The following is a 27167-nucleotide window of genomic DNA, read 5'->3' as shown; positions in this document are numbered from 1 at the left end:
CTGCAAGTGGATCACTGGGCCCACCTTTCGCAAAAGAGATTGGGTGATCTTAAACAGGGCTGCTGGGCAGCATTATATGTACACAGCACTATATTGTTAGTCACTTTATATTGTCCATCTATGTAGTTTTTTTGGTAAAATATAAGAGTGGTTGTATAAAACTAGCCTGTGAGGTTAATTTGCTTTGAAGTTTTGTGCAAATCCCAGAAAATTCAGTAAACAAGGTTTAAATTAATAATGAATTGACATGACATGACCCAAACCATGTAGGAGATACTGTAACCCAGAGGGTCTCAAACTTTGGGACATGACCTTCTGAGTGGGTCACAAACAAATTTAAGGAGTCAGAAATTTGGGGAGGTATTTTTAGTGTTGATTGCAGGACTATGGCAGAGTTTTCCAGAGATACACCCTGGGCACTTTTGGAGTGCATAACCTGGGATGGATTGTTATGGGATGGAGCAAAATCCTAGATCACAATTTTGCAGGGATCCAGCCCTGGGCACCTATGGCATATGATCCACAGCTTTGTGGATCACAATACTGTAACCACTTAAATTGTGTCCTCAAATAAACTGGTTGCTAGGGAGACAATTGTAATGCAGACATTTCACTTGATAACTATCTGGGCCATGGTATGGCTATGGCATTCTAAGCCAGCTGAAGTTTTAAAATGTTTGTGTGAGGCTTTTTTGAAGATTATTGCAAACAATATGTCTAAGCCACAAGGCCAGTTACATGCATGGTTGACACACATGGTTGATAGTTGTGCAAAACTATCCCCAAACACCATAAAAATCTAGGCATTTAGATTCAGGAGTGAATCTAGTACACTGAAACCTGCAAGTTGGAACCTTCAAGGGGATAACAAATACTGTTTTCCACATTCTGAAATGTTTCATGTTAAGCCTTCAGAATTCCCTCATGCATTCACAAAGCATTACACGTAGTCCTCGGATCACGACCCTAATTGGGACTGGAATTTCCATTACTACACAGTGATCATTAAGTGAAACATCACATGACCACACCGCTTAGCGATGGCAGTTCTGGCAGTCCTGGTTATGGTTGTTAGGCAAGGACCTCATGTGATCACGACCTGTGACCTCTTGCCAGCGTCCCCACTGACTTTGCTTGTCAGAAGCTGGCTGAGAAGGTTGCAAATGGCAATCATGTCTCCTGTCTCCCGACAGCTCCCACCCTATCCAAGCCATTCCCGGCTTGGTCTCCCCCAGCCCCGAGCCTCGCTTCTTCCAAGGCAGGGAACACTTTCAGGGGATCACTGAGCCGGAAGAGGACAAATCGCTTCTCCTGCCCTGCACAAACTGCCTCCACTTCAACTCTCCCCACCCATTTCATCCCCCATCTCTGCCCTTTTGGCTGCCTTGCACAGCATGGTCAAGATGAAGATGCTGTATTCCACCGCTGCCCTGCCCCTTGCTGCCACCTCTGAGCCCAGTGCTGACAGCGTCGGTGAGCCCAGCAGAGGGGAGGGGAGGGGATGCCAAGGAGGAAGACAGTGCCGAGGACAGGGAGGAAGGTCTGCTGGGTGGCAGCAGCAGAATACATCTTGGCCATGCTGTGCAGGGTGGCCAAAAGGGCAGAGATGGGGGGGAAATAGGCAGGTGGGGGAAGTTGAACTGGAGTTCGCACAGGGCTGATGACCACTAAGTGCCCAAATTTTGATCATGTGACCATGGGATGCTGTGATAGACATAAATGTGAGGACCAGTCATAAGTCTAGTTTTTCAGGACTGTGAACGGTTGCTGAACGAATGCTCATAACCCAAGGACTACCTGTACTTGTATTGACAAATGTTTCATCTCATTGTGGGCAATGGCATGGTGACTACATGAGGCAGGTCTGCCTATTCTAGCTCCCATTTAGTAATAGCTGAAGTAACCACAGCTTTGGGGGAACTGTGGAAATGCTGCAAAATATTGATTTTGAAGCAAAACTTAAATCCTTACAGGCACTAAACAAGAAAAGATGCTAATACAGGAACAAGATCTGATGTTTTTTATTTTTACTTCCATTTTGCAAGGAACAAGGCTTTTCATAGGTTGTATGAGTGTTATATAGCAACTATATCTCATTATAACATAATGGAGGGCACATTTAAAAAAGAAACCTTTATCAGTGAATTATCTGAGTTTATACTGGCCTTCTAAAATAAATATCATCTAGTTAAATGTAATTACACAGCAAGAATGAAATTATTTCTCTAAAAACATAAATGCAGATCTTGGGAACTCGATCACTTTCATATACAGCCCTCAGGGACAATTTTTATGACAAATGTCTCCAAATTTCATTCTCTTAGTCTCTGCACATGCAAATGCAAAATAGACAGCATTTAGAGAAATATGAAGAAACAGCCTTGGTTCTGCTGGTTTATTTTTAAGTGGTTGTATGAACTGCACACTATATTACACATGAAACTATGTTATATGGACTTTTTTTTTTTTTTTTACAAAAAAGTGAAGATATTCTCTGAATCCTTTGAAAACACTGAAAATCTACAATCATCTCAAGTTTATATAAGAGACAACTCGGCTATATACTTTCCACTCATTTCAGACTTTAAGGACATTAAATTATCTTTCATTTAAGCACTGTTTTAAGAAATAAAAGATTAAATATTTGTTATTGATTATCTAGCAACACCTTTCTGAAGAATTATATTATAGCTGAAATTTAAAGTCAAATTGCAGGCCAATTTTTTATACTGTGTATAAAAATGATAGAAACATTTTAGGCTGTTTTTAGTGTTTAATACAGGTTTCACTTATCAAATATTAAGAATTTTTCCATACCAAGTCTTTGTAAAAATAGTAAACTTTTGATAACAATGCGATGTTGGATAGTTCTAAAACATGAAACATATTTTCAGTATCTCAAACATATACTGATGTTTAAGAACAATATGCAATGGAGGCAAGAGAAAGTATCTATCACTCTTACCTTCATATATGTAATACTTTGGTGTTTTAATTTGAAAGTATTACATCATTTGGAAATCTGAAATATTTATATCACATATACTCTGCTACTTAAAAATTGATTTAACAGAAAATGAAATTTAGTTTCATTGTCACAAGGTATGTAATTAGTTCCAAAGGACTAATTGTGGGCTTTTCTAAAATACATCAAAGCACCAATGTATATTCCCTGAAGTTTCATTTACAGCATCTGAGCTGACCACACCCCATTGCCTTTGGCAGCTGACTTTTAATCACTGCTCTAAAATTTAGACACAGAAAAGATACTTCAGATCAATTCAGAGTGCTATTCATTGCAAAGTGTTGGTGGGTCCCCATCACCATGTGTAAACAAAGAAACTTTTTTTTCATGATTTTGTACATGATCTTCATTAATCTTCTCCAAAGCTTCAATCTGCAAAGAAGACATATTCAGAGATCAAGAACTATGTAGCAGCTCTCATGTGGTTTGAAACTGATTTGTTGAATTTGCATTTTGTATCAGATGCTTTTTCAGTGTTTATTGTTACCAAACTACAAATGAAGATTACAGTACTATCACACTACCATTATCATGGTTCATATAACACACAGACCTAAACCTGAATTCTGCTGAGGTAACTTCTTGTCTTAGTGACAATAGTTATTACACTCATAGGTTACCATATTTTTTCTTTGCAGAGCCAGACAATATTTATTGGGTGTGAAAACAGATTTGGGATTTCATTTGTAATTTTTCAGTGATACACTTCAGTGAAATTGTTGTTTTAACACTCTGATGATTCAGCTCATGCTTTCACTTGAAGGATTAGGTACATTCTGTAGCATCTAAAAAGCAGCACATAATTAATGTCTTTGTACCCAAAGAACTTTTTTCCCATTTGTTTTTTCAAAAAGCAGCCTTCTAGGTTTTTCATTACATGGCAACTATTACTGAAACAGAAGTGTTCTGAAAACAGTTTTTGATACGGTGGAAAGATTTGCTGTTCTAAATAAGAGGTTAATCCTAAACTGTGCATATAAAGCATAAGTTTGGATTCAAGTTGTTAAATTAAAATGTCATTGACATTTGTTTACTTTCTAAAGGATTATAACAGTATTTTTCAGCCCTGTCACCTCAAATGTCTCAAACTCCAAGTACTATATTAAAATGCAATAAAATGAGTCCTATTGTTACTAGGAACCATTCCTTTAAAAAAAAAAAACATGCATAAGAATTACTGATGTTGGGTCTGCCATCTTATTAAGTCTTTCTTCAAAAGGGCTTGGTATTGTTGGGATAGAGAAAGCACAACATTTTCAGTCTAAAACTATTCCCAAAATTGTTACTGCTTCTCTTAAACTATTCCAAATCTTATCTTAGATTCTTTGACTGCATAATCTGGATTTTCTTAAACAAGCCCAGAACTTCTTAGAGATTCTAAAATAGAGTAAAATAATTTTTTAAAAAATCTCATCCTCCACTAAAAACAAGCAAGCAAAATACCTTTACCTGAGCTAAAAAATCCACCTCGTTATCAGCTGCAACATTTAAATTTGAAACAGCATTGAAGAGTTCTCGCTCATTGAGTACTTCAGATACACCACTTTTCTGAAAGAACTTTAATAAAAGTAAAAAAAAAATTTGTTAGACACCCAGAAATGTAAGCTTTCCTAGTATATAATCCCTATGCTTGTATGGACTTCCAATAATAGTTCTTAAGCTGAATATGCAAGTTACTTCTTCTACTTTGATAAAATTCACATTTAGACCCACACTGTGAAAAAATACATGTGTTTTACATGAACTAACTATGGCAAGTAACAAAAGGCCTGAAGCTGAAAAGAGAGTGGATATTTCAGCAAGACAATGGGCTGAAATATATCCCATATCAACCATGAAGTACTTACAGGAAATAAAAATAAAGATTTTGGAATGGCTCTCATAGTCTTCAGACTTGAGTATTATTGATAATGTGTGGATATACTTCAAATATGTAGTGCATGGAAGAAGACCTAGGAATATTTTTAACCAAAAATAGTTATGCAAAGAAGAGTGGGAAAAATTCCAAAAAGCAAGAACAGAAACACTCTTAGCTGGCTACAGGAAATGTTTGGAAGCTGTTATTTCTGACTTATTGAAAGGGTGTCCTAACCTTTGCACTTGCCATATTCACTATTTTCTTATTCCAAATCTGTAAACAACTGAACCAAAAAAAGTAAGTATGGATCTGAATTTGAAGAAAGATATTGTATTTAACTTTATACATACAGAGGTGTTATATGTTCGTTCGATCGATCAATCGATCGATCTATCTACTTGTGCAGTTAGGGATTCACTGAAAAATACAATTTGACTGGGGGTTCCTAAGCTTTTGCATATGGTAATTCAGTATTTTTGCTGGGAAAACTTGTTTTACACACTAGCTAGTATAACGCAATTCTACATGTTCAATTACTGAAGACTGAGATAGGCAGATCTCTTACCTGGGAAACATTCCTACAATCTCTGAACAGGAACTCAAGTCCATGAGGATGTGTTGGTTCCACAGATTGACTGACATCAATTAACCAGACCTGCACAAAAAAAAATACAAGATTGACTATTCTTAGAAAAATACACATAGGTCTATTTCAAATTATCTTCTTCCAATTAAAATGAGCTTACCTGTCCTCCATGCCACAGCATGTTGTACTCACTCAGGTCAGCATGAACTAAATTACACTCTTTATATAATTGTTGCATCATCTAGAAGAAAGCAGAAAGTATTATTGGAATTACCCACAATACAAGTAAACAGAAATTTCAATACTAAGCATATATATAGATAATGCTAAAGCAGGTTTGAAATAATTGTGAAGAGAACTATTTTTCAAAAACAAAATATAACTAAATAACAGTGTTCAGAATATTCATTCCAACTACAGGTTGACTTATGACCAATTGGGACCAGAATTTCTATCGCTAAGTGATGCGGTCATAAAGCTTACATGCACCAGTGCCCTTTCTCCAGAGGCACTTCTGGAACTGAAGGAGTGCTCCAGGGTGCTGAAGGATTTTCCAGGGGTGCTTCCAGTGCATGCTCTGCAGCTCACATTGGAAGCTGCTGGCCATTCATGAGTCTTTCTCCTTCCTCCTGCAAAGCCTTCCCCCTGCAAAGCCCCAGAGCTGTAATGCAGTGCCTAGGGTGGGCAGTGCATGGGAGCAAAAAGGGGAAGGAGGGCGCTAGTGCATGGGAGTGAGTGAAGGAGGGCGTGGTGTGTGTGAGCAAGCAAAGGGGGAAGGAGGTCGCTGGTGCATGCAAGAGAACAAAGGGGGAAGGAGGATGTGGTGCGTGAGCAAGCCAGCAGAGGGAAGAAGGACGCAGTGCGTGCAGGCAAGCAAAGGAGGGAAGGAGGGTGAGTGCGTGCAAGCTAGCGAAGGGAGAAGGAGGGTGCAGGGCATGCGTGTGAACAAGTGAAGGGAGAAGGCAGGTGCTGGTTTGTGTAAATGAATGAAGGGGTGCTGGTGCATGCATGCGTGCAAGCAAAGGGGGAAGGAGGGTGTGGTGTGTACGAGTGGAGGCTGCAGTGCATGCGAGCGGGGGGAAGGCATGATGCATGCGTGTGAGGGGGAAGGAGGGTACAGTGCAAAGAAAGGCCAGGGTTGGGTGGGGGAGACTTACCCAAGCAACTTGTAACCTCCCCTGCCAGCTTCCCTGCTGACTTTGCTTGTGGGAAGCTGGCAGGGAAGGTTGCAAATGGCAATCACACATTCGCAGGGTGCTTGGCAACCGGTTGTAAGTGCAAATGGATTGCCAAGTGTCCAGATCGCAATCACGTGACCGTGGGGGCACTGTAATGGCCATAATTTCGGGGATCAGTTATAAGTCCATTTTTTCAGCACAGTAACTTCGAATGTTATAACTCAAGGACTACCTGTATTTTATCTTGGAGAAACTTTTCTATCTATATGGTTGCTAAGAGTTGACACTGACTCAGTCAATCTTACCTGACTTGCTATTAGTATAACTGTATTATTGACAGACATATTTGTGAGTCAATATGTATGAGTCAATTTATACAAGTACTGTACTCACTATTGTTTTCTCCCAAAGCTAGTTCATACTAACTGGACCATTTGTAATTCTAAACAGATTCTCATAACCTGTGCCTTCAAAGTTCAGTGGCTTCATGATCTATATCAACTTTCTCTGATCTATGATTGGAAAGCACTATGTTGGGAAAGGCTGCTTTATTTTCCATTCAACCCTACTATGCTTTATCACCTATTTTTAATTTCGTAGGTGGTAGTGTTCTTTTTAATATCACAGACTGCTGTAGGGCTGTAGAGAGCATTCTAAGCGATGCCTCAGTATGGGTAGTCCTCACTTAATGACCATTCATTCAGCAACCATTCAAAGTTACAACGGTGCTGAATGAATGGTAATTATGACCAGTCCCTGAAGTTATGGCCATTGTAATGCCCTCAGAGTCATGTGATCAAAATTCGGGTGCTTGGCAGCCCACCCACACTTACAACTGTACAGTGTGGTTCAATTCCCCCCACTTGCCTATCTCCCCACCATCTCCTCCCTTTTGGTCACCCTGCACTCCACTGCCCTGCACCCCTGCCACCCAGCTGACCTTCACCATCATCCTCCCGCTGCTGAGGCACGCCCAGTTGAGGCAGCTGCTGGCCCTTCACAACACCTCATGCCCTGCACTCTGCTACCCCTGCCACCCCCCCTCCATCCCCAGCTGACCTTCACTGTCTTCTTCCTCCCGCTGCTGACAAGGCACACCTGGCCGTGGCAGCTGCTAGCCCTTCACAAGGCCTTAGGATGCCTCCCTGAGGTCTCACAACACTTCTATGAGGTGTTGCAGAGGCCTCACAAAGGGCCAGCAGCTTCCTCAGCTGGGCGTGCCTTGTCAGCAATGGGAGGAATAAGATGGTGAAAGTCAGTTGGGGGTGGTGAGAGTGGCAAGAGTAGGCGGTGGCAGAGTACAGGGCAGCCCAAAGGGAAAAGATGGGGGGAAGATAGGCAGGTGGGTGGAGTTGAAGTGGAGGCAAGTGCAGTGGTGCCTTATCTGCTGAAGGGACCTCACCAGGCCTGGCTGGGGAGGAGGCAGGAGGACAGAGCCAGCAGTTTGTACAGGGCAGGAGAAGTGTGAGGTCCTTGCCTAACAACAGCATGGCCCTTGCCTAGTGACCACAATCAGTACTACCAGAACTGCTGTTGCTAAGTGCTGCAGCCACATGATGTTTTGCCTAACAACCGCCTTGCTTAGCGATGGAAATTCTGGTCCCAATTAGGGTCGTTAAGTGAGGACTACCTGTGTGTTCATATGAGCACTTATACAAAGTGCTAAGGCAGCCCCATCCTCTGGAAAGCTTGGTACATAGCTGCTTGGAAAGATTTCCCAGATTGTCTCTGCAGGCTTGAGCATCCATAACCACTTTTGTCAACATTCCTAGAAGAACTGCTGTTTTTCTGTGTACGTACAGCACACAACCTATGAAAACCTTTGAAGTAGCTTCTCCAAGCCTTCCAGAGGACAATGTTGCCCCAATGCTGCAAGATGGAGTGCTTTCCATTTGAATGCCTTTCATAGTCCTAGTTCATTGAGTATTTATCTCAAATTCTGCACTTGTACCTATTATTCATCATTAATATATTAATCATTACTTTAATATATAATTCCAGTCAAAACTTCGAGTAATTGAGACAAAGCACTGTACCAAGTGATACTCATCAACAAGCCAAAGAAATACTACTGATAGAATTGATTCCTCCTCCCCCATCAAATGTCCCACAGTATTAAGAAGATTCTCTGAAACAGTTTTGCATGCATCTGTATGAGGTACAAAATGGAGGAAAAGGAAGAAAACATCACTGTGCAAGCAGAAGCTTGCTTCCATAACACTGGATCTATTTCCATATAACATTGATCTTACATGAAGAACTTGACAATAGGCATTTTTCATATCTTCACTATTGAGTTTTACTTCTTTTAGCTTAGGAGCTGGGACTTGATCCTGACCAATGAAAGACATGACTAAGACATGCTTTTTTAGGCTAACCACTTGTGGACAACGAATGCCTGCCTTCTGCATTCTGTCAAGAAGAAAAACAGCATTAGTGTTGATAAATGTCTAATTATGAAATCCATTATCTTTAGCATAATTCAGGGTTTCCCAAAGGAGGTCAAGAGCAACTTAAACAGGAGGAGATGAGATTTTTTTTAAAAAGCTAATATAATTTGTGCAGGCAGTGTCAAAACCTGCTCAGAGCAACCTGCAACGGGCTTGCTTAGACAAAGTGGGGAGCAAATCCAAGAGTGAGTTTTGACAGGACTCCTCTGTCACCTACGCAAGCCTGATACAAATTGTACAGGCAAAACAGAATTGGAGAATTGCAGCCAAACTCCTTCCTGCTTTGCCTGGGATTGGGTGGGACCAATTGAATTATCATTTTAGGGGGCTGCATTATTGCTAAGTTTGAAAAACCCTAGGATAATTAATTTTACTCAGGAATTAGTACAGGTTCTGGCCTTTCATATTTAAAAAAAAACTCTTGATACTTGTTGATTAATGGGTTATAATCAGTTATGTTTTACAATTGCTAACTATTTTTTGAATCCCAAAATATACTATTAAAATAACTACAATGTAAAATAATTGTTACTATCATAGTATTACAGTATTAAGACTTGATACAACACTAAAACCAGTTAAGCATTAAACCAGATTTTTATATATATTCCCAAACATCAGAGTTTGAATGAAAAATTACTACATTATATTTATATATTTCCATTTCTGTACCTTGTTAAGTTATGCATTTCTTTCTCAGCCCACATGCGGATAATTTTTCGTGGATTCAGTTTGCTGAAACGGTCTTTAAATCTATAGTCATCCTTGATATACTTTTCACGATTCTTAAATTCATTAAGAGTTGTTTTAAATACTTTTATGGCACATTCTGAAGGAACAGATTTGATTTCTTCATCCAAACTTTTGGAAAAACAAAGTACCCAGTTTAGACATATGCCATACAAACTCATTTTTTAAAAATAAAAAACAAATGCTTTGAATATTTGTGTTATTCAAATATGTCAATATTGTACTATCACCCATTTTTGAACTATTTGACACCTGCCACATTATTATATAATTTTATCTATCTATCTATCTATCTATCTATCTATCTATCTATCTATCTATCTATCTCTTTTAATAATTAATTATATATATCTATATATATCTATATATATCTATATATATCTTTTACAGATCTCTTAAATTTCAAGATTTAAATAACGGATCCATGTTAAGGTTTTATGTTCATAATATGCCTTCAACAATATTTATGTGAAGGACTGGGAGCAAGGTAGATGCAAGACAGTTCCACTGCACTTATTATTTAAGGTACTGCACCGCTCTAGAGTAACTCCTATTTTCATGGACTATCAATGCCACAAGTGTATTAAAAATACCTTCCTCCATATGCATGGAACACCACAGACTCTTTTCCTGTACTTATGCATCCAGTGATGGTCTCAAGCATTCCAGAATTGACCATCTTGTACAGAAGCAAACGTGTTTTAGGATCTACAGCTTTTTCCTATGCAAGAAAAGAAAGATTGAGTAGGACAATTATTTGGGGAACAGATATTTTCTTACATTTGCTAACCAGTTCAAATAACAAAAGATTCTTCTAATTTACAGGAGTGTCATGAATGAAAACTTCTTTAATCAGTGAATGAAGATCACGGGAAGAGTTGTGTTGTGATGGTGGGCAATTCCCTGCTGACAGGAAACAAAGGCTGCAGTGTGCAGACTTGATATGACATCATGAGAGATGTATTGTCTTTCAGATGTTTGTATCCAGGATGTGATGGATGGTCTGATAATTATGCCTTTTAATGATACAAGCAATTATGCCAGAGATGATTTTGAATGGAATTCCAAAGACTACAAGGGACTGCAAGTACCATCTTCTTCAATCTTTCTGGTTGTTGGCCATGGCACTGGAAAAGAGAACAGGATCCTGGAAGTAAACCACTGGGTCTGTAGATGGTGCTATTCAGAAGGGATTGGGTTCCTCAAATACAGACTATGCTACCCACATTAATGAGTCTTGGCAACAAAATGGGTATATCTGACAAAGACTGGAAAGAATGTGTTTGGTAGCTATCTTGCCAATCTCATAGGAAGTGCATTAAAAAAGTGAAAAAGTAAGAGAGTGGCAAAAGCCCAGAATTTAATACACTAGCAAGGACTGAGGCCAAAAATGCAGGAGATAAAGGAAGAAGCACAGGAGCAGGCAGGTGCAGGGGGAAGACTTCAAGATTGGCAGAAATCTACAAAAGCAAAGCCTGTAAGGGGTACCACTCACAATCTCAGATGTTCTGTACCAATACACAGGATATGGAAAATGAATACAGAGTCCTAACAGGTGGACAAATATGTCATAGGCATCACTGAAACTTTATAGGATGATACATGTGATTGGAACACAGCCCTAGAAGGTACAATGTATTCAAAAGGACCAGATTCAGCAGAAAGAAGAAAGCATTGCACTGTAAAGAAAGCACAGAAATTCAAACACTGGAGCATAGAAATCCTATTGAGAGCTTCTGAATAAAAATAAAAGGGAGAAACAAAGTGGTATAATTATATTACAGACTGCCTGGAGAGAGATTTGGGTAAGGCCTTTTTATGGCAGATGTTTTCAAAGAGGCTTATAGTAGTGACAATGGAAGATTTCAACCACTTTTGACATTTGCTGGAAATCAAATTCTGCCAAGAGTCAGAAGTTCAACAAATTCCTGTCCTCTCTTGTTGACAACTTCATTTGTCAAAAGGTCAAAGAAAGATCAAGAAGGGCTGCTATCCTGGACTTAATCTTACCAACACTGATGGTTTGATTGAAGAAATGAAGGTGACTGAAATCCTGGGACATGATTTAGAGGGAAGGAGGAACACAGAAGAGTCAGACTTGTACAAGGAATTTCTGAAGACTAGATTTTCTTAGACAGATGGTAGGTCAAATCTAATGGCTTGAAATCCTGAAGGAGAAAAGTGTCTGGGAATGATAAGAAATCTTGCAAGAATGAAATACTGAATGTACAATTGCACACCATTTCTATTAGAAGGAAAAATAAGAAATAGGAAGGATCTAAAGAGACCAATGTGATTACACACAGTTTTCTAAAATGCTGCTAGAGGGATGTCTATAGGAAAAAGAGGCGTATAACCAAAGGAGGATACGAGTCTTCCCTGTTCTTGTGGAGAATAAATGAAAAGTGTACATATAGGATGGGTTAGGGAGAGACCTGGCTTGGCAGTAAATGTGAAAAGGATCAAGGTGTTCTAGTAGATCACAAGCTCAACATGAGTCAACAATGTGAAGCAGCTGCTAAAAAGGCAAATATTATTTTGGGTTGATTTAACAGGAACACAGAGTTGATACAAGAACTGCCCCACTATATGGTGCATTGGTCATGCCCCACTTGGAATAGCGTACACAGTTCTGAGCACTACAGTCTAAAAAGGACATTGACAAACTCAACTGGGTTCAGAGGAAGGCCACTATGATGAGGCAACTGAAAATCAAGTCTTATGAGGAATGGTTAAAGGAACTGGGTATGTTTAACTTGCAGAGAAGACTGAGGGGAGGTACAATAGTAGTCTTCAGATGTCTAAAGGTTGTCACATAGAGAGGGGAGTGGATTTGCTCTCTGTCACCCTAAAGGGCAGGACTAGAACCAATGTGGAACAGGCTGGTCACCCAGAAGGCTTATGAAGTGTTATGTTCCCCTTCACTGGAGGTTTTCTAACAGAGGCTGGATAGCATCTGTTTGAAATATTTTAGCAGATCCCATACCAGGCAGGGGTTGGATTACATGACCTGTGAGGCACTACCAAATTTATGATTGTACAATGATGCTACAACTCTATTACTGAATTATAATTCTTAATGTAAACTCAGTATTTGTTGTAAACCCTCTGCCTTACAAAACTATGCAATTTTCATTTGAGTCACCAAGACGCACAGCAGTAGAATGTTCCTTCTTCTCGTGGAGCCTGGCACTCCGGCGTTCCTCAGAGTATGCATGCTGCTTTAAGGCATTGAAGACATGATTGGATAATTTTAGATCCATACCAATTCCATCACCAACTTGAAATTCTGGTGCAAACTGCAAACATAGATGTAATTCAGTAAGTAACTAGCTTTCATCATTATGTTAAATAAAACAATAGATCCACATGTCATCATACTCAGAGTTGAACCACTGAAATTACTGAGATTAAGTAACTCTGAGAATGCTCTGTATTCAGCCCCTCAATTTTAAATGGCCACACAAAACAAATTTAAACTTTGGAAGACACAAGTGTAATGTTGACCTGATTATCTGAGAGACAACTTTTCTCATTATGAACCCAGAGACACACTAAAAGGAGAACCAGCAGCAGAAGCTCTTCTGAAGGTATTCTTGCTTGTAGTGGTCCATTTGTCAGGTACACAGAAGACTTGTGCATCTACATGCTCTTCCTGCACTGCACTGCTCAAATTGCACTACTTCATAACTGCATTTGAGCCTCACTCCCTCCATATTTAGAAAAGATGTCAAAACGTAGGTCTATAAATTTGCCTTTTCAATTGTTTTAATTATTTATTACCTTATGTATCTAGGTTTTAAATTGCATTTTCAAATTGTTTCTGTACTTTATTTTGTGGTGGTTAGCTACTTTGAGTATTCTTTAGCATGGAAAAGTAGGAAACAAATATAATGACTGATTAGTCTTATTATTGGATAAATACAGAAAATCAATCCTGACTGCATTAGGGTCAAAATCAACTTATTTCATTCCTGTTGCTGAAATAGAACCAATCTTTGACTGTCTCTATCCATGCCAACATCTCAACTGGTTAAGGCAAGCTTGTAATTTTAAGAGCTAATGTATAAACTTAAGGGTTTTTTCCCCATCTTTTCTTTTTTGTTACATTTTGAGAGCAGGATAAAAAAAAAAATATTCCCTTCATGATGGCTTCAGTCACAGAACAGTTATCTGTCTATCTATGAGAACTTGCATTTTCCATCCGTGCCATGTTCTTTCGTCCACATACAACTTCATCATGCTTGGTGGTTATATCTTTTCCTTTTCCTATAAAGCCCTTTTTTGGAGTAGTTGTAGGTCTATCTATGAATAAGCAGAACATTACACTTAGAATGTACAGTATCTCAAAAACTAGTAGCACATTAGAATTTCTTTAGTCATAGTGTATGAATCCTTCTGAGCTCTGAAATCCCAATGTCACTATGCTTAGGCAACTGTTCCCCTTGCTGAAAGTCTGACTCAGCTTCATGTTATTTAAGTACTCTTTTTCAAAAAAGCTATTTTTGTTACTGTACACCGCACAATAGTTAATAAACTTTGATAAGAAACACATAGCCCATTCACAGGTCCTTAAAAACTACTGCTCTTTTCGAAGTGTGTTCTCTAAGAATGCTTGTGCCCACTTGTGAAAGCTTTAAGCACGCCTCTCTTAAGAAGCTTGATTGGTCATATAGTGCTCACAAATTAAATTTATTCACAGTGCGATTATCTGTTTTCCTTCCCTATCTCTCACTATAAATGTAGACCAAGCTTCATGGAACAAGAACTTGCTTTTTGCTTAGGTCATAATTATACCTTTAAAATGTATACTAATCAAATATTCTAGTATTAATAACGCAGAAGAGCGGATGTTTCACTGCTTAGTTTTTATTAAGCAATCAAGTAGACAACATAAACATCACAAAAACTTATTTCCCAAAGTCTGAAAATCTTTATTAATCATGAGATACATTGAAAGTTTGACTCCACACCCTACCTGCTCTGTAGGGATCATGACGAGTGTCCTGCCAATCAACCTCATCTTCTGAACTGTCACTGTCTTCAAAAGGATGCACCTTTCGGTAATTCTCAAAAGATATGGACACTTGAGAAGCAAAAACAAAGGCATGTGATTTTAAAAATAAATTTCTACGACCTCCGTTTTTTGAAGATTAAAACAAGGATGAATGAGAAACAGATAAACTTTATTTTAACAAAGGGGTTATGATAAAAGTGAGGTAACCTTTGCTATCACCGTTGAACTTTTTTTCTTCGCGCCGAAGTTGGGCATCGAATTCTCTATCAAATTCCATTTGCAGCATTTGTGCCAGCATAAGGTCACTGGAGGTATCAATATTCTCTCCACTAACAAATGGTCTATCAATAATCCTAGATGTAATAGACAAAAATAAAATGTTAAGAGTGACAATGAAACACCAGCTCAGACTTGTTATTCCTATTATTCAACAATGTTGAATAGCAGCCATTAATATAAAATCAAAGCACAGTACAGCTTTGTAACCTTGAGTGAAGAGTATAACCCTTTCAAACAGCATGGACATGACACAATTGTACAGAAGAAAAACTGCTATATCCAATGAAATATCAATGATATTTGGACTACTACAAACAACTGCACAGTAGACTGATATTATATTTATATTTAACAAGATCTTTTCCCACAATGAGCCATTTTGAAGTCTTAAAGTCTCTATCAGCAGACTGAATAAATTATGGGCAGGAATTTACAGGGCTAAAGAATCAGGCAGCCCAAGTTATATTCATTCAGTGGAAGAATTAGGCCCTTTCTACTAGCCTTTTCATATGCATAGTCAAAGAGTGATAGAATTGAATTTCCTGTGGTGAAAAATTATAAATTGTAATAGCAGATGTCTTTCTTCCTGCATGCTGCTGCTTGATACTGTTCTCTACTTAAGGAGAATGAAGGAAATGCCCTATTTATTTATTTATTTTTATTGAGTGTGTTACACTGTGTAGGGGCTTTGTTTAGAGAGCAGAAAGAGCTGCTTCCTCATTTTAGAAAACTATTGTGTTAGATTAAATGACTCAGATTGCCATCTTCCCTATCTGACTTGCTATATATTACAGATGCCCAAGGAACAAGAAGTGTTTCCTCATCTCCAATAAGCTCTAGGTGATACCACAGATGTATACACAACATGCAGGGTGAGAGTAGTCTGATTACATTCCTTCCACTTAGAACAGAACTTCCTCAAAGTATGGAAGCAGCTTATCCTCTTCCTTGGAGAAACTCCTGCAACAGTGTGAAGCTGTAGTAATCTCACTAAGTATAACTTTAACTTCTCCAAGGTTATAGAAGGCTACAGTTATGATAGTATTGAGGAAAGCAGCAAGCACTCTGCTTCAAGTGGGAAAAATAAAATCTAAAATACTATGAATTGCTGTTATTACCACTTCCATAAAGTCATATTCATGTTCTATATTTAGATATTTCAATGACTGAAAATAGACTTACAAGACAGAGTGCATAAAATTGCAACTAAACAAAGTACTGTGCCAATTAAGTCTGTATATAAGTATGTAAATGGAAAGCTATACAACTTACGATACTACTTCTGGAAAAGCAACACTTTCTTCTTCCAACTGCAGCTCTTTAGCTAGCTGTTCACTCATGACATCAGCAAGGGAACATGATATTGTAGTGTTTTTAGGAGTTCCCCATGGGCACTGCAAAGATAAACATTTTGTTGATCAACAGAAACCACCTTTTCTTTACAATTTTTAATATGTATACAAAGAAACACAGCAATTAGGGAAAACAATCATTTATGTTGTCACCTGCTTTTTCAGAGTATAAATTAACAATCATTTATAAGCCAAAGAGTTGTGATTTCTTGTTGCTTGTTAATTTTAAACTTGGACATATCTGCTCAAGAATAAGATTAAACAGAAATGTTTTTTTCTTTAAAAAATACATCTCAGCCCATTACCTCAAAGATTACATTTTTATATCACTTTTCCATTTTAAAAAGTGTCCAACTGTGAAGAATGAGAAAATTACCATAGTGATTCTAAATTAATTTAAACTCTATATGAATTTAAAGTTAAACTCAGTTACAGTAGTCACTACCTTTATCTTTAGTAGATCAAAATTCAGTTTTGAGGAAATATTTTTAAAAGTACATTTATTGGAGGATCTCTAGGCATGTTAAGCCTGGGCAATTTTTGCATTAGAAGTATACTTACTTTGACAATGAATAAAATGAGGATAGATTCAGGTTTAACTGATAATAAGAAAGACTACAAGTCTATTAAGATAGAACAATACATCAGACAAGTGAAAGTGTCATCCCTCCATGTGCCTTTTTAATGCATTTATTTTTTATTTAAAAGAAAGTTATTGAAGTAGTGGGATGGGATTCTAAACACTACAAAGGGTATGGTTATTCTCTTTATATCCACTTTTCCTCCAACTTAAAGCAGCATCAATGTTTCTCTCTCTTCCATTTTTGTGATATATTGATAGGTTTAACCAGTAAGTCTCAAGGTTTAGGGATGATTATAATCCAGGGCCCTTAGATATTAGTCTACCACTCTAAATATCATCCTGCTGTTATCCCCCATTCCCCACACACTGGGATAAAAAATCCCCAAATGAGCTAAGAGTTACAGGGAACAATCTTGTCAGGCCAACTCAGGTTTCTTGGTTTCCACTGAAAACGTTATGATATGTCCTCCCTGAGATGTTAAGGCTTTGTATTATTAAGGGTAAAAGATGAAAGAGACCCTCCCTTACGCCTGACAACCTTTGTGAGCACTTAATAGCTGTGTGGAAAAAAAGACTGTACCCTTTACATTGTTATACACCTGTTGAATATCCGCGTATTAACCAACTATTAAGAGGCGTAGAGCCCTACCAGAAAAAGATGGCACCTCTACGGGCCGATTTGAAAACAAGGGAGAGGAAATCCCGAGGTCAGTCGGGCCTAAAGAATTAGCTGTTCCAGCTGCGGGAATCAAAGCCAAAGCTTTTCGGCTGGCTGAGGCTAGAAAAACGCAGTTGCACTCTCGCAGGACAAACCCCAGGAGGGTTGAGAACGCCACTCCTCAGTGTTTCGCCCCGCGTCAAACGTACACGCGTTTAAAAAAAAAAAGGTGTCCTCTCTCTTCCAAGAATGCCCCCCCCAATCCAGGTTTGGGAAATGCCCAGGTCACGCGCACCCCTCCTGCCTCACCTTGCTTTGAGGCCAGGCTGGACTGGGACTCGCCTCAGCAGCGGGGGCGACAGCAGCGATACCAACGGGATCCATGCTGGGCGGAAAAGGAAACAAGCCGAAGGCGCGCAAGAGGGAAAAAAACAGCAGTACTGGAGAGCAAAGGCGACTCTCAATAGAATTAAGCTCCTTCCGGCTTCAGGAGCTTCCCGAAGCTTCTTCCGCCCCCTAGTCATCGGCGGCGGCTGTTCATTGGCTCCAAAGCCAAGTTCCAGCCGGGCGGCAGAGCTATTTCCTCTGAACTCCTCCTGCCCATAGGTCGCTTTTCTTTTTCCCGCCCCCTTGCCGTCATTGATCCCGCCCCACGCACCCTGTCTCGCGCACGCCCTGTTACGTTTAATCCTTTCGGGGGGCTGTTGTGGCTTCCTTCTTTTCGCAAAATGGCTTTAAAAGAGCCGTCTCCTTCTGCTTGAGTTTTCTCCCCTTGCTTGTCGGGGAATTGATGCGAGATCAGGGAACAGCTGAATAAAGGTCTATCAGGTTGCAGAAATGGCTTCAAGACAAAAGCAGTTTTATTAGTACAGTGTTACGGGTGCTCTTTAGGCTAGAAAGCATAGGAATGGAGCTTGATGTTTTTTATCACAGTCCATAGATGTAGTGGCAGGCTGAAGAGTACTTCCTCCGAAAACTTCCCCTTTTCTTTCTTTTCTGTTCCTTTGATTAGTCTCCTTTCCACTGTAGAAAATACAGTATGTGACTTCTTTTAGCTTTCCATATTTATGTTACACAAACACACACACACACGGAAAAAGCTCTCTTGCTAATATCAAGTAATGAATAAAATGTGAATGAAGCAAAAAAGCCACAGGTTTTAGTTTATGATTATGCTGGTCAGTGTGATACACTGAAAGCCTAACAATCCATTCTTCACACTGCTTTAATTTCAAGACACAGAAGATACTGCAGCACACCTGTCCCTGCATCATAAATATAGCACGTCAAGTTAAAAGGTATAAATAAAAAGACATCTGTTGGATTATGCACTGCTCTATAATGTGCAGTGAATGATCACGTGAGCTTTATTATCAAAATAATATAAAAGAGCAGATGAGCTGTGGTATACTGATGCAGCAGAAACAGCAAAGAAACCTCTGACAGCTTAAAATTAAATTAATCATGCAATAAACATATATGATGCAATGATGAAATAAACTTTAATAGACCAAAACATTGGCTATAATAAATCCATAGCTCTGGGGATCCACAAGTCTCTCCCTCCCTCCCTCCCTTTTTTTTTTTAATGGGTGTCAAATATAGATGAGGGAATGATCTCTTTTAAAGTTCCTAGAAGATGGGTTGATTTTGTCTGAGAGAAACAGACAAATCACAGGTGTTTTAAGTTGATGTCCTATTTCAGCCTTTAAAAAAAAAAAATGTAGGACCTTAGACCTTTTCTTGTCTTTTCCATTGTTTTCCCTAATTCTATTAAACACCATTTTCCACTTTGAAAATCTTGATAAAAAATATGCAGACAAGTTTCTAGGCAGCATGCCTTTTCAAAAATATCAGCTATACCCTGCTGATCAATTCCTTTGATCTAATTCCGTCGTGCCCTTTCTGAGAGGTCTCCATTTATTTGATTTGGCAGACCCTCCTATCAGGGGTCTGCCAAATCGACTAAATATTTTAACATTTCTCCGTTTTAATTTCTAATACAGTACATATCAATAGATATAACCCACATCAACCAAAGCCCTTTGGTGTCCTCAATCATTTTTAAGAACGTCCTGAGACCAAAAAGTCAGAGAAACACAGCTTTAGAGCAGGATTTCTCAACCTTGGCCACTATGAGATGTTGTGGACTTCAACTCCCAGAATTCCCCAGCCAGCATGCTCTAGGAAGTTGAGAAACACCGCTCTAGAGGGAGCGTTACCGCTTTAAGAAGGCTGTTTCTCGGCTCCTTTTCTTTGCGCCTATTGGAGCAAAGGCAACACCAACGTGTCCCTGTCATGGCAGCCACATGTAACAGGACGGAGGTGCCTTATCTCTCGGTTCCGAGCCTGGTGACATGCTTTGACCGATGCCTTTCAAGAGACCTGCCACTGGTCTTGCTTTCTGTTTGTTCTACTTGGCTTCTTATTTCACCAACAAGGTGAGGATGAAGGAGCTAACGACTACAGTATTAGAAACTGCCCATTATGTATTCCTTTTCCTCTGGTTGGGGTTTGGGATGGTCTGCTTAGGATTCCAGCATTGCAGAGGAGTTCAGGAGCTACCCGATGTTTATTTCTCATGATTAAAGCCTGCTTGTGGGGGTTCGTTTGCTTTTTTTTTTGTTTTCTTTCTTTTTTTTGGTGGAATCTGACTCAGTAGCGCTTTGTATTTGAACACCGCGGTTCCTTCATTCAGCCCATCCTGCATCTTGCCTGACATTGAGAATTGGGGGAGAGAACAAAGAGAAATCCATTGTCTTCTGGGGAGAGTCTGTGAAGGAAGATTTCAGCTGATTAATTCACTAATAATGCACTATTTGCTTGGAAGTCAAGTTCTGCCAGCTTCAGTAGGACTTAATCCCAGGTAGTGATTGCAGTCTAGAAGTCAAATGCTGTTTATGTTAGTAAAGGAAAATTTGTCTCTAGCTGAGTTTGCCTGACACACTGAACTACAAACCAGCCAACTACATTTCAGCCTACCATATTGTGAGATCCAGTTCATATAGTTAGTTTATAGTTCAGTGTGTAATGTGAAGCCCGAAAGTGAAGTTAATGGGGTAAATTATTAGTTAATTATAGGTATGTGGTGTGAAAACAGCCTGTTATCTCAACTTTTAGGAGAAAGTAGGAATAATTAAGTGTAAAACCAAAGTATCTGAAAATGGGCTATAGATTTCTCCTACACAAAAGGTCATATGAAGTTAAAGCATCCTATGCTACTTATCCAACATATTCTCAAGTCAGGAGGAAGCTATCAGATTTCTTAGCTTTTATGTACATAATTAAGAGATAAGCAATCAAATTAATACTGATCTCAGAATCATTGAGTCCAATGCCTTGCTCGGTCCTGGAATCCAAATTAAGGAACCTCAAAAGTTGGCTGTCTAGCCTCTGTTTGAACATCTCCAGGTAAGGGAGCTTACCGTATCTGTGGATAATTGGTTCCACTATTTAACTCAGTTCTTGTTAAGGTTTTTTCCCTCCTAACACTTAATCAGAACATGGTTTCTTATAACTTAAAATTGTTATTCTGTGTCCTGCTCTTGGGAGAGAATTTTGGTAGGACCAGCATATATGTGATGGGCCTGACAATATAGTATGATAATGAAGGGAACATGCATAGAATTTTGGCAAATGTTATTTTATTCAAGGGGGATAAAGAACTGAGAGAGAGATTATCACTCAGAAAGGGCAGTGCAAAAGAAGGCATCTTTGGTAAAAAGCAATTTATCTCTAATGTGTTTTATGTACATTATTTCATTTTTCTCACATCTAGAGTTGAAATCTCTAAATTGTATATACCAACTTTCAGCAACCTGGCATCCTTCAGATGTGCTGAGAATGCCTGGCTGGGGAAGCAAAGAGTCATCCCAAAACATGTACAGTATAGTAGTTGGATATAGCTGATAATGTATATAATCTAAACACAGACCTATAGTCTTTTCCCAGGGTTGTGAAATAATATGAAAAATGACTTTTGTGAATTCCAAAGGTATTATACTATATAATAATCTTTCTGTTCTAACCTCACTTGGTGATTTTTCCCTCAAAATGTGGCTTTGTTCACTGTGTGAAACAACACGGTCAATTAACATGCCAGTTATTCACTATTTTCCTTTATTCTTCTTTATACTGGATCAGTGTTCCATGACCATTACCTTAAAATTATACTGTTATTGCATCTAAACTGCTGATTACCTATCTTCTCATGTCACAAAAGTAGATTCATACTATTCTGTGTTGGGGAGGGGATGTGTGTATTTAGTGAATAACACAAAGCCTATACTGGGTTAGCCAATCACTGGCTTCTAATTTTATTGAATATGAAGCCGCATAACATCTTCCATAAGTGTGGCTTGTCCATGGTCACTTTATGATAACATGAGTGTTCTCAGTATTACTTTTCCAAATGCAGAGTTTGCAGAAAAATGTAAGGAAATACTGCAAAAATGAAGTATGTCTTTGTAATATCATTCAGTCACAATTATTTATTAGAATTCGATCTTGCATTTACTTTGTACAACTCTAGGTGTCTTACATAATTGTCCCACCTCCTATTTTCCCCAAAACAACAATCCAATGAGGTGAGGTGAGCTAGAGAGAGTGATTGGCTCAAAGTCACCCAGCTGGCTTCTGTGCCTAAGGATGGATTAGAATTTATCATCGCCTAATTTCTAGCCTAGTACCTTAACCACTACACTAAATTGGCTCAGGCATCCTGAGAAAATAAAAATGATGGGACTCTGCAGGCCAGTGAGTTCTATGAAAAAAAAATCCAGAAAAAGGAAAAAAGACAACATATTGGGTACTAGCGAAAGTGGTGAGGAGCAATTTCATCTTTATGCCTTCTGGAATTGTGACTGTCCATAGTGACAATGGCAGCTCTTTTGTGTTAATGGCCCAGTCATGTCCTCCACATTCCCAATGTGCCCATTGGATCCTAAAAGTATGCTATGCTTTCTGTAAAATATATTTTCATAGATGTAGATAATATATAATGTTGTGTTTTCTGATTTGGCATTTGTTTCCAGTATGTCCTGTCTGTCCTGAAATTCACCTACCCAACACTTTTTCAAGGGTAAGTATAATTTCAAATGTACATGGAAAAGAAGTATTTTGTATCAGAAATATCAGTAGGGACTGAACCAGAGAGAAGCTAATCTTTGTACTGCATTGTACTGCATGTATTGCAATTGCTATTTTTCCTCACTTGGAGAACTCTTACAGTATTGCACCAATCTGATACTGTCCTGAACTACAGCTCCAGTTAGTGAGCATGATTGCTGAGCCCCCAGGCTGTATTATATTGTATCATTACAGTCAGGACCAGAAATATTGGAACAAGGATAATTGTTTTGGCATTTGGCCTCTGTACACTACCATACTGAAGTTGAAAGGAAACACATCCAGATGGGAGTGAAGTCAAGACTTTCAGCTGTAATTCAAGGGGTTTGACAAAAATGGGGCACTAACCATTCAGGAAGTACAGCCAGTGGCATACACACACACCCATCATTGGTGGCTCATAAGTAATGGAACAAACCAACATTACAAACATAAGGATCACCTTTATCAATGAAAATCCTTTGCAATCAATGACTGCCTGAAGTCTGGAACCCACGGACATGACCAAATGCTGAGTTTCCTCCCTCAAGATGCTTTGCCAGGCCTTTACTGCAGCTGCCTTCAGCTGCTGCTTGTTTGTGGGTCTTTCTGCCTTCAGTCTTGTCTTCAGTGAGTGAAAAGCATGCTCTATTGGGTTGCGATCAGGTGACTGACTTGGCCATTGAAGAACATCCCACTTCTTTGCCTTGAGAAACATTTGGGTAGCTTTTGCTGTATGTTTTGGGTCATTATCCAACTGCAAGAAGCGGCGTCCTATCAGTTTGGCAGCATATGGCTGAATCTGAGCAGAAAGTATAGCCCTATACACTTCAGAATTCATCCTGCTGCTTTTATCAGCAGTCAGGTCATCAATAAACACCAGTGACCCGGTTCCATTGGCAGCCATGCATGCCTGTGCCATAACACTGCCTCCACCATGTTTGACAGATGATGTGGTATGCTTTGGATCATGAGCTGTTCCTTTCCTTCTCCATACTTTTCCCATCATTCTGGTGCAAGTTAATCTTGGTTTCATCAGTCCAAAGAATCTTATTCCAGAACTGGGCAGGCTTTTTTAGGTGTTTGCTGGCAAAGTCTAATCTGGCCTTTCTGTTCTTGAGCGTTACCAGTGATTTGCACCTTGTTTTGAAGCCTCTGTATTTACATTCATAAAGCCATCTCTTGACTGTAGATGTTGATAATGATATGCCTACCTCCTCAAGAGTATTCTTGACCTGGCTAGATGTTGTGAAAGGATTCCTCTTCACCATGAGCAGAATTCTGTGGTCATCCACTTTAGTTGTCTTCCATGGTCTTCCAGGCCTTTTGCTGTTGCTGAGCTTGCTGGTTAATTCCTTCTTTTTCAGGATGTTCCAAACTGTTGTTTTGGCCACTCCCAATGTTTTTTGCTATCTCTCTGATGGGTTTATTTTGTTTTCTCAGCCTAATGATGGCCTCCTTCACTCACATGGACACCTCTTTGGACCTCATGTTGAGAGTTCCAGTGAACAGCTACCAAATGCCAGTGTAACACTCAGAACCACCTCCAGGCCTTTTATCTGCTTGATTGGTCATGGGGTACCCAGGAAACAGGCCACACCTGGCCATGCAGCTGCTTGTCAGCCATTCGTTCCATTACTTATGAGCCACCAACAATGGGTGTGTGTGTATGCCACTGGCTGTACTTCCTGAATGGTTAGTGCCCCACTTTTGTCAAATCCCTTGAATTACAGCTGAAAGTCCTGACTTTGGTCCCATCTGGGTGTGTTTCCTTTCAACTTCAGTGTGGTGGTGTACAGAGGCCAAAACAATTATCCTTGTTCCAATATTTCTGGTCCTGACTGTATATGATGTCCTGCTATAACAGTTAATTGTGGGAATAATGTACTGTATGCATGCTTTGTTTTCATTTCTTTTGATCAGGAACAAGCGAGACAATCCTGGTCTGCAGATGTGATAACAAACATGGTTTGCATATCATACTAAGCTAGGGCTATGGTATCTGGGCTGCAAAGAATTGACGTACCACTAGATGGCGGCAGAGATACAGAAAACTTTAACTGCTACTATTATCTAGCAGTGGTCTGGTTACTAGCAGCCCAGATATGGTAGCTCTATGCTAATTAAATAAGCCATTGTTTGTTAGTTTTATACAATTCACTAAGCCAAGGGTGTCTTTCATAACACACTAACTCAAACTAAAGTAGCTCACTTTATGACTTTGCTTACATGTATGGAATAGGGATGGAAGAAGAAAAAACTAATTTAGCCACCAATTCTTAATGTTACAGAGTTTTTTATATGATAGTTAGAATGAGAACAGTTTGGCTAGAGGAGGGTTAAATGGAGCTAGTACCTTAACAAAACTAATAGCATGGGACCTTTTTCTCATTTTTCCCATTACAAAAAGTAGATGAAAGAGGCTTGAAATACATTTATCGTTGTGCATCTAAAGTCTCTTAGCTCATGCTGCTTACTTCCAGTTGGTGCTTACTCAATGTACTTACTTTATGATTTAATTTAATGATTAAATCTACATTCTACCCCAGGAAAGGGCTCAGTCTTCCATCACATATGATAGAAATATAAAAATGTCTTCTGTGTCATTTACAAACATGTCCTTTGATAAGGAGTGGTCATTGAAGTGTTTGTTCTGTCATTGGACATGTACTTTCCACGCAGCTTGTCCACACTCTATCACTAACATCTCAGTTCAGGGCTAGGAAAGACTCCTATCAAAAGTCCTATGGGCTCCATACATTACTGAGTTAGATGGATAACTTTGTTCCTATGCTCCCTAATAATAATAATAAAAAAACTTTAGCAGCAGGAATCCACATGAATTTCAGCAAGAAAAAGCACAAAGCCTATGGTACTAGAAACTGAAATTTAGCATCCTATACATTGTACAGAATCCAGAAGCCTCCATTACAAGTTACAAATATCCCAGATTTTTTTAAAGTGATTTTTTTGACATGTGTTGCAATTGCAGGTGGCAGACGCTTGTTGGTGGATTTCTCTTACATGTTTCCTGGAAAATCGGCTGGGTTGAGATCAACAGCAGTTCAAGGTATAGGTGAAAGTGCAGCATAAATAAATAAACCAATATTAATAGATAGTGCTCTGAAGTATTCCGATGAATATCCAGTGAGAGAGATATCATTTTGCTGTATAGTTTGATTGTATTCCCATTCCTCTTCCCTTAATATTGCAAGAACTCTGAAGTGGACTTTTTAAAAAAATTAAGACAATTTTTTTTTACTTGATTTTGTAATTGGGATGTTTTATGTGCAATGTACATAAAAAACAAGTGGAGCTTTGATCATGCCGTCATTGCCATCTTGACTCTTTTGGCACACCTGTCTGTGACTGTTCTCCTACTTTCACGAGATCCACAATTCACTGTTTTTGTCAAGTGTGCTGCCTGATGTGTGCACCATGGGTGTTTTTCTACCACTAAAATAGCCACTAACATTGAGTAGATTTCTCCACTCCATAAAAATCTGCTTTTGAACATCAGATGGCATCTAGAACCAAAAACAATAACAACCACAACACCCCTGTTTCTAGAATGTTAACAATGTTCCAGTCCCTCCGTCGAACAAACTCTTCACAATAATTATTAGTTTTGGATATTCTTTGAAAGAATGCTGGAAGGAAAGCATTTCTTCCTTCCAGAGAAAGGAAAATCAAGTTTAATGTTAAATAAGAGAAATTCATCCTGGCCACCTTAAAGCATGAAACTATTTTCAGTGAATTACTCAGATTTTTAAATATTCTGTAGTGCTGCATAGCCAGATGACAATGGCCTTTAATGTGAAGGTAGATAGTAAAAGATTCTTACTGATTACTGTACTGTCAGCATTATCATTTTAGTTGTACCTGAGAGTAGGTAAGGGTGGATGTGGGTGGTTATTTATATGTAAATAAAACCCTTAATTGTGGTATAATTTCATGCAGCAGATGCTTAACTTCTATTCTCTTACTCTAATGCATTCTGTTTTTTAAAAAAGCAGCAGCACTGGATGCTTCCACACTTTTATTAACTATCTCATTCGTGGAATTTTAGAAGAGGTCTAGACAACTTTTTTGTCCTCTTCCAATCTTTGCAATGTTTTTTCACTGGGTTTTTGTTATGTTTCATTCCATGAAAAAAACCTGCAGTTTGGAGTAGCTGCCCAATGCCTTTTGACTGGTGATATTCTGGAGCCCTTAGTTTCAAAACATCTTGATTCCCATCATTTTGTTCTGTATATATTTTTTTAGATTTGGAGCTATGGGTTTTACTGCACTAGATGTCAGTGTAATTTAAGCCAGAAAATTCC

The 27167-nt window shown here is 38.9% G+C and overlaps 2 protein-coding genes across 15 annotated transcripts in view; one reads left to right on the top strand and one right to left on the bottom strand.

Annotated features, from left to right (window-relative positions):
- Nucleotides 1–2005: 2005 nt before the first annotated feature.
- Nucleotides 2006–18264, bottom strand: RIOK3 (RIO kinase 3). Of its 2 annotated transcripts, XM_007435310.3 has the most exons (13): nt 18046–18239; nt 16416–16537; nt 15072–15217; nt 14826–14933; nt 14043–14152; nt 13003–13146; nt 10441–10568; nt 9770–9958; nt 8900–9059; nt 5630–5710; nt 5449–5538; nt 4475–4582; nt 2006–3397 (listed from the first exon to the last, which is right to left on the bottom strand). In XM_007435310.3, exons 1-13 carry the CDS (start codon nt 18118–18120, stop codon nt 3290–3292), a joined length of 1569 nt encoding a protein of 522 aa, XP_007435372.1. In that variant the 5' UTR covers nt 18121–18239; the 3' UTR covers nt 2006–3289. The 2 variants fall into 2 exon arrangements, with proteins under 2 accessions (XP_007435372.1, XP_087986786.1); XM_088130660.1 differs by lacking the exon at nt 16416–16537 and having other exon boundaries at nt 18046–18264.
- A 1692-nt stretch (nt 18265–19956) lies between these two features.
- Nucleotides 19957–27167, top strand: part of SLC35D4 (solute carrier family 35 member D4) — a 47841-nt gene continuing 40630 nt past the window's right edge. For 2 of the 13 annotated variants that reach the window (XR_015794005.1, XR_015794006.1), the window contains exons 1-3: nt 19958–20177; nt 22770–22816; nt 25835–25912. Coding sequence is in view for 4 of the 13 variants with exons in the window: in XM_088130684.1 (XP_087986810.1) it covers nt 20106–20177; nt 22770–22816; nt 25835–25912 (197 nt within the window). In the remaining 9 variants the exon portion in view is untranslated. Of the gene's footprint in view, nt 20178–22769; nt 22817–25834; nt 25913–27167 lie in introns of all 13 variants that reach the window. The other 11 variants (XR_015794003.1, XM_088130685.1, XR_015794000.1 and 8 more) reach the window with 9 other exon arrangements.

Source organism: Python bivittatus, unplaced genomic scaffold (genome assembly GCF_059951505.1).
Source record: "Python bivittatus isolate LINGU-HERP-01145 unplaced genomic scaffold, Pbiv_v1 ctg000840_np1212, whole genome shotgun sequence".
Taxonomy (NCBI): Eukaryota; Metazoa; Chordata; class Lepidosauria; order Squamata; family Pythonidae; genus Python; species Python bivittatus.
The sequence above is the reverse complement of the archived record's forward strand: the minus strand, read 5'-3'. Positions and strand labels throughout refer to the sequence as shown.

Excerpts from the sequence above, each read along its gene's own strand:
- RIOK3 (XM_088130660.1), bottom strand. The coding sequence starts at position 18,260 with ATGACTAGGGGGCGGAAGAAGCTTCGGGAAGCTCCTGAAGCCGGAAGG. Across the intron at positions 10,569-13,002 it reads AGAAGGAACATTCTACTGCT|GAAAAAGCTGTAGATCCTAA; the intron begins GTGCGTCTTGGT and ends TTTCTTGCATAG. Across the intron at positions 9,959-10,440 it reads TTCCATGCATATGGAGGAAG|TTTGGATGAAGAAATCAAAT; the intron begins GTATTTTTAATA and ends TTTTTCCAAAAG.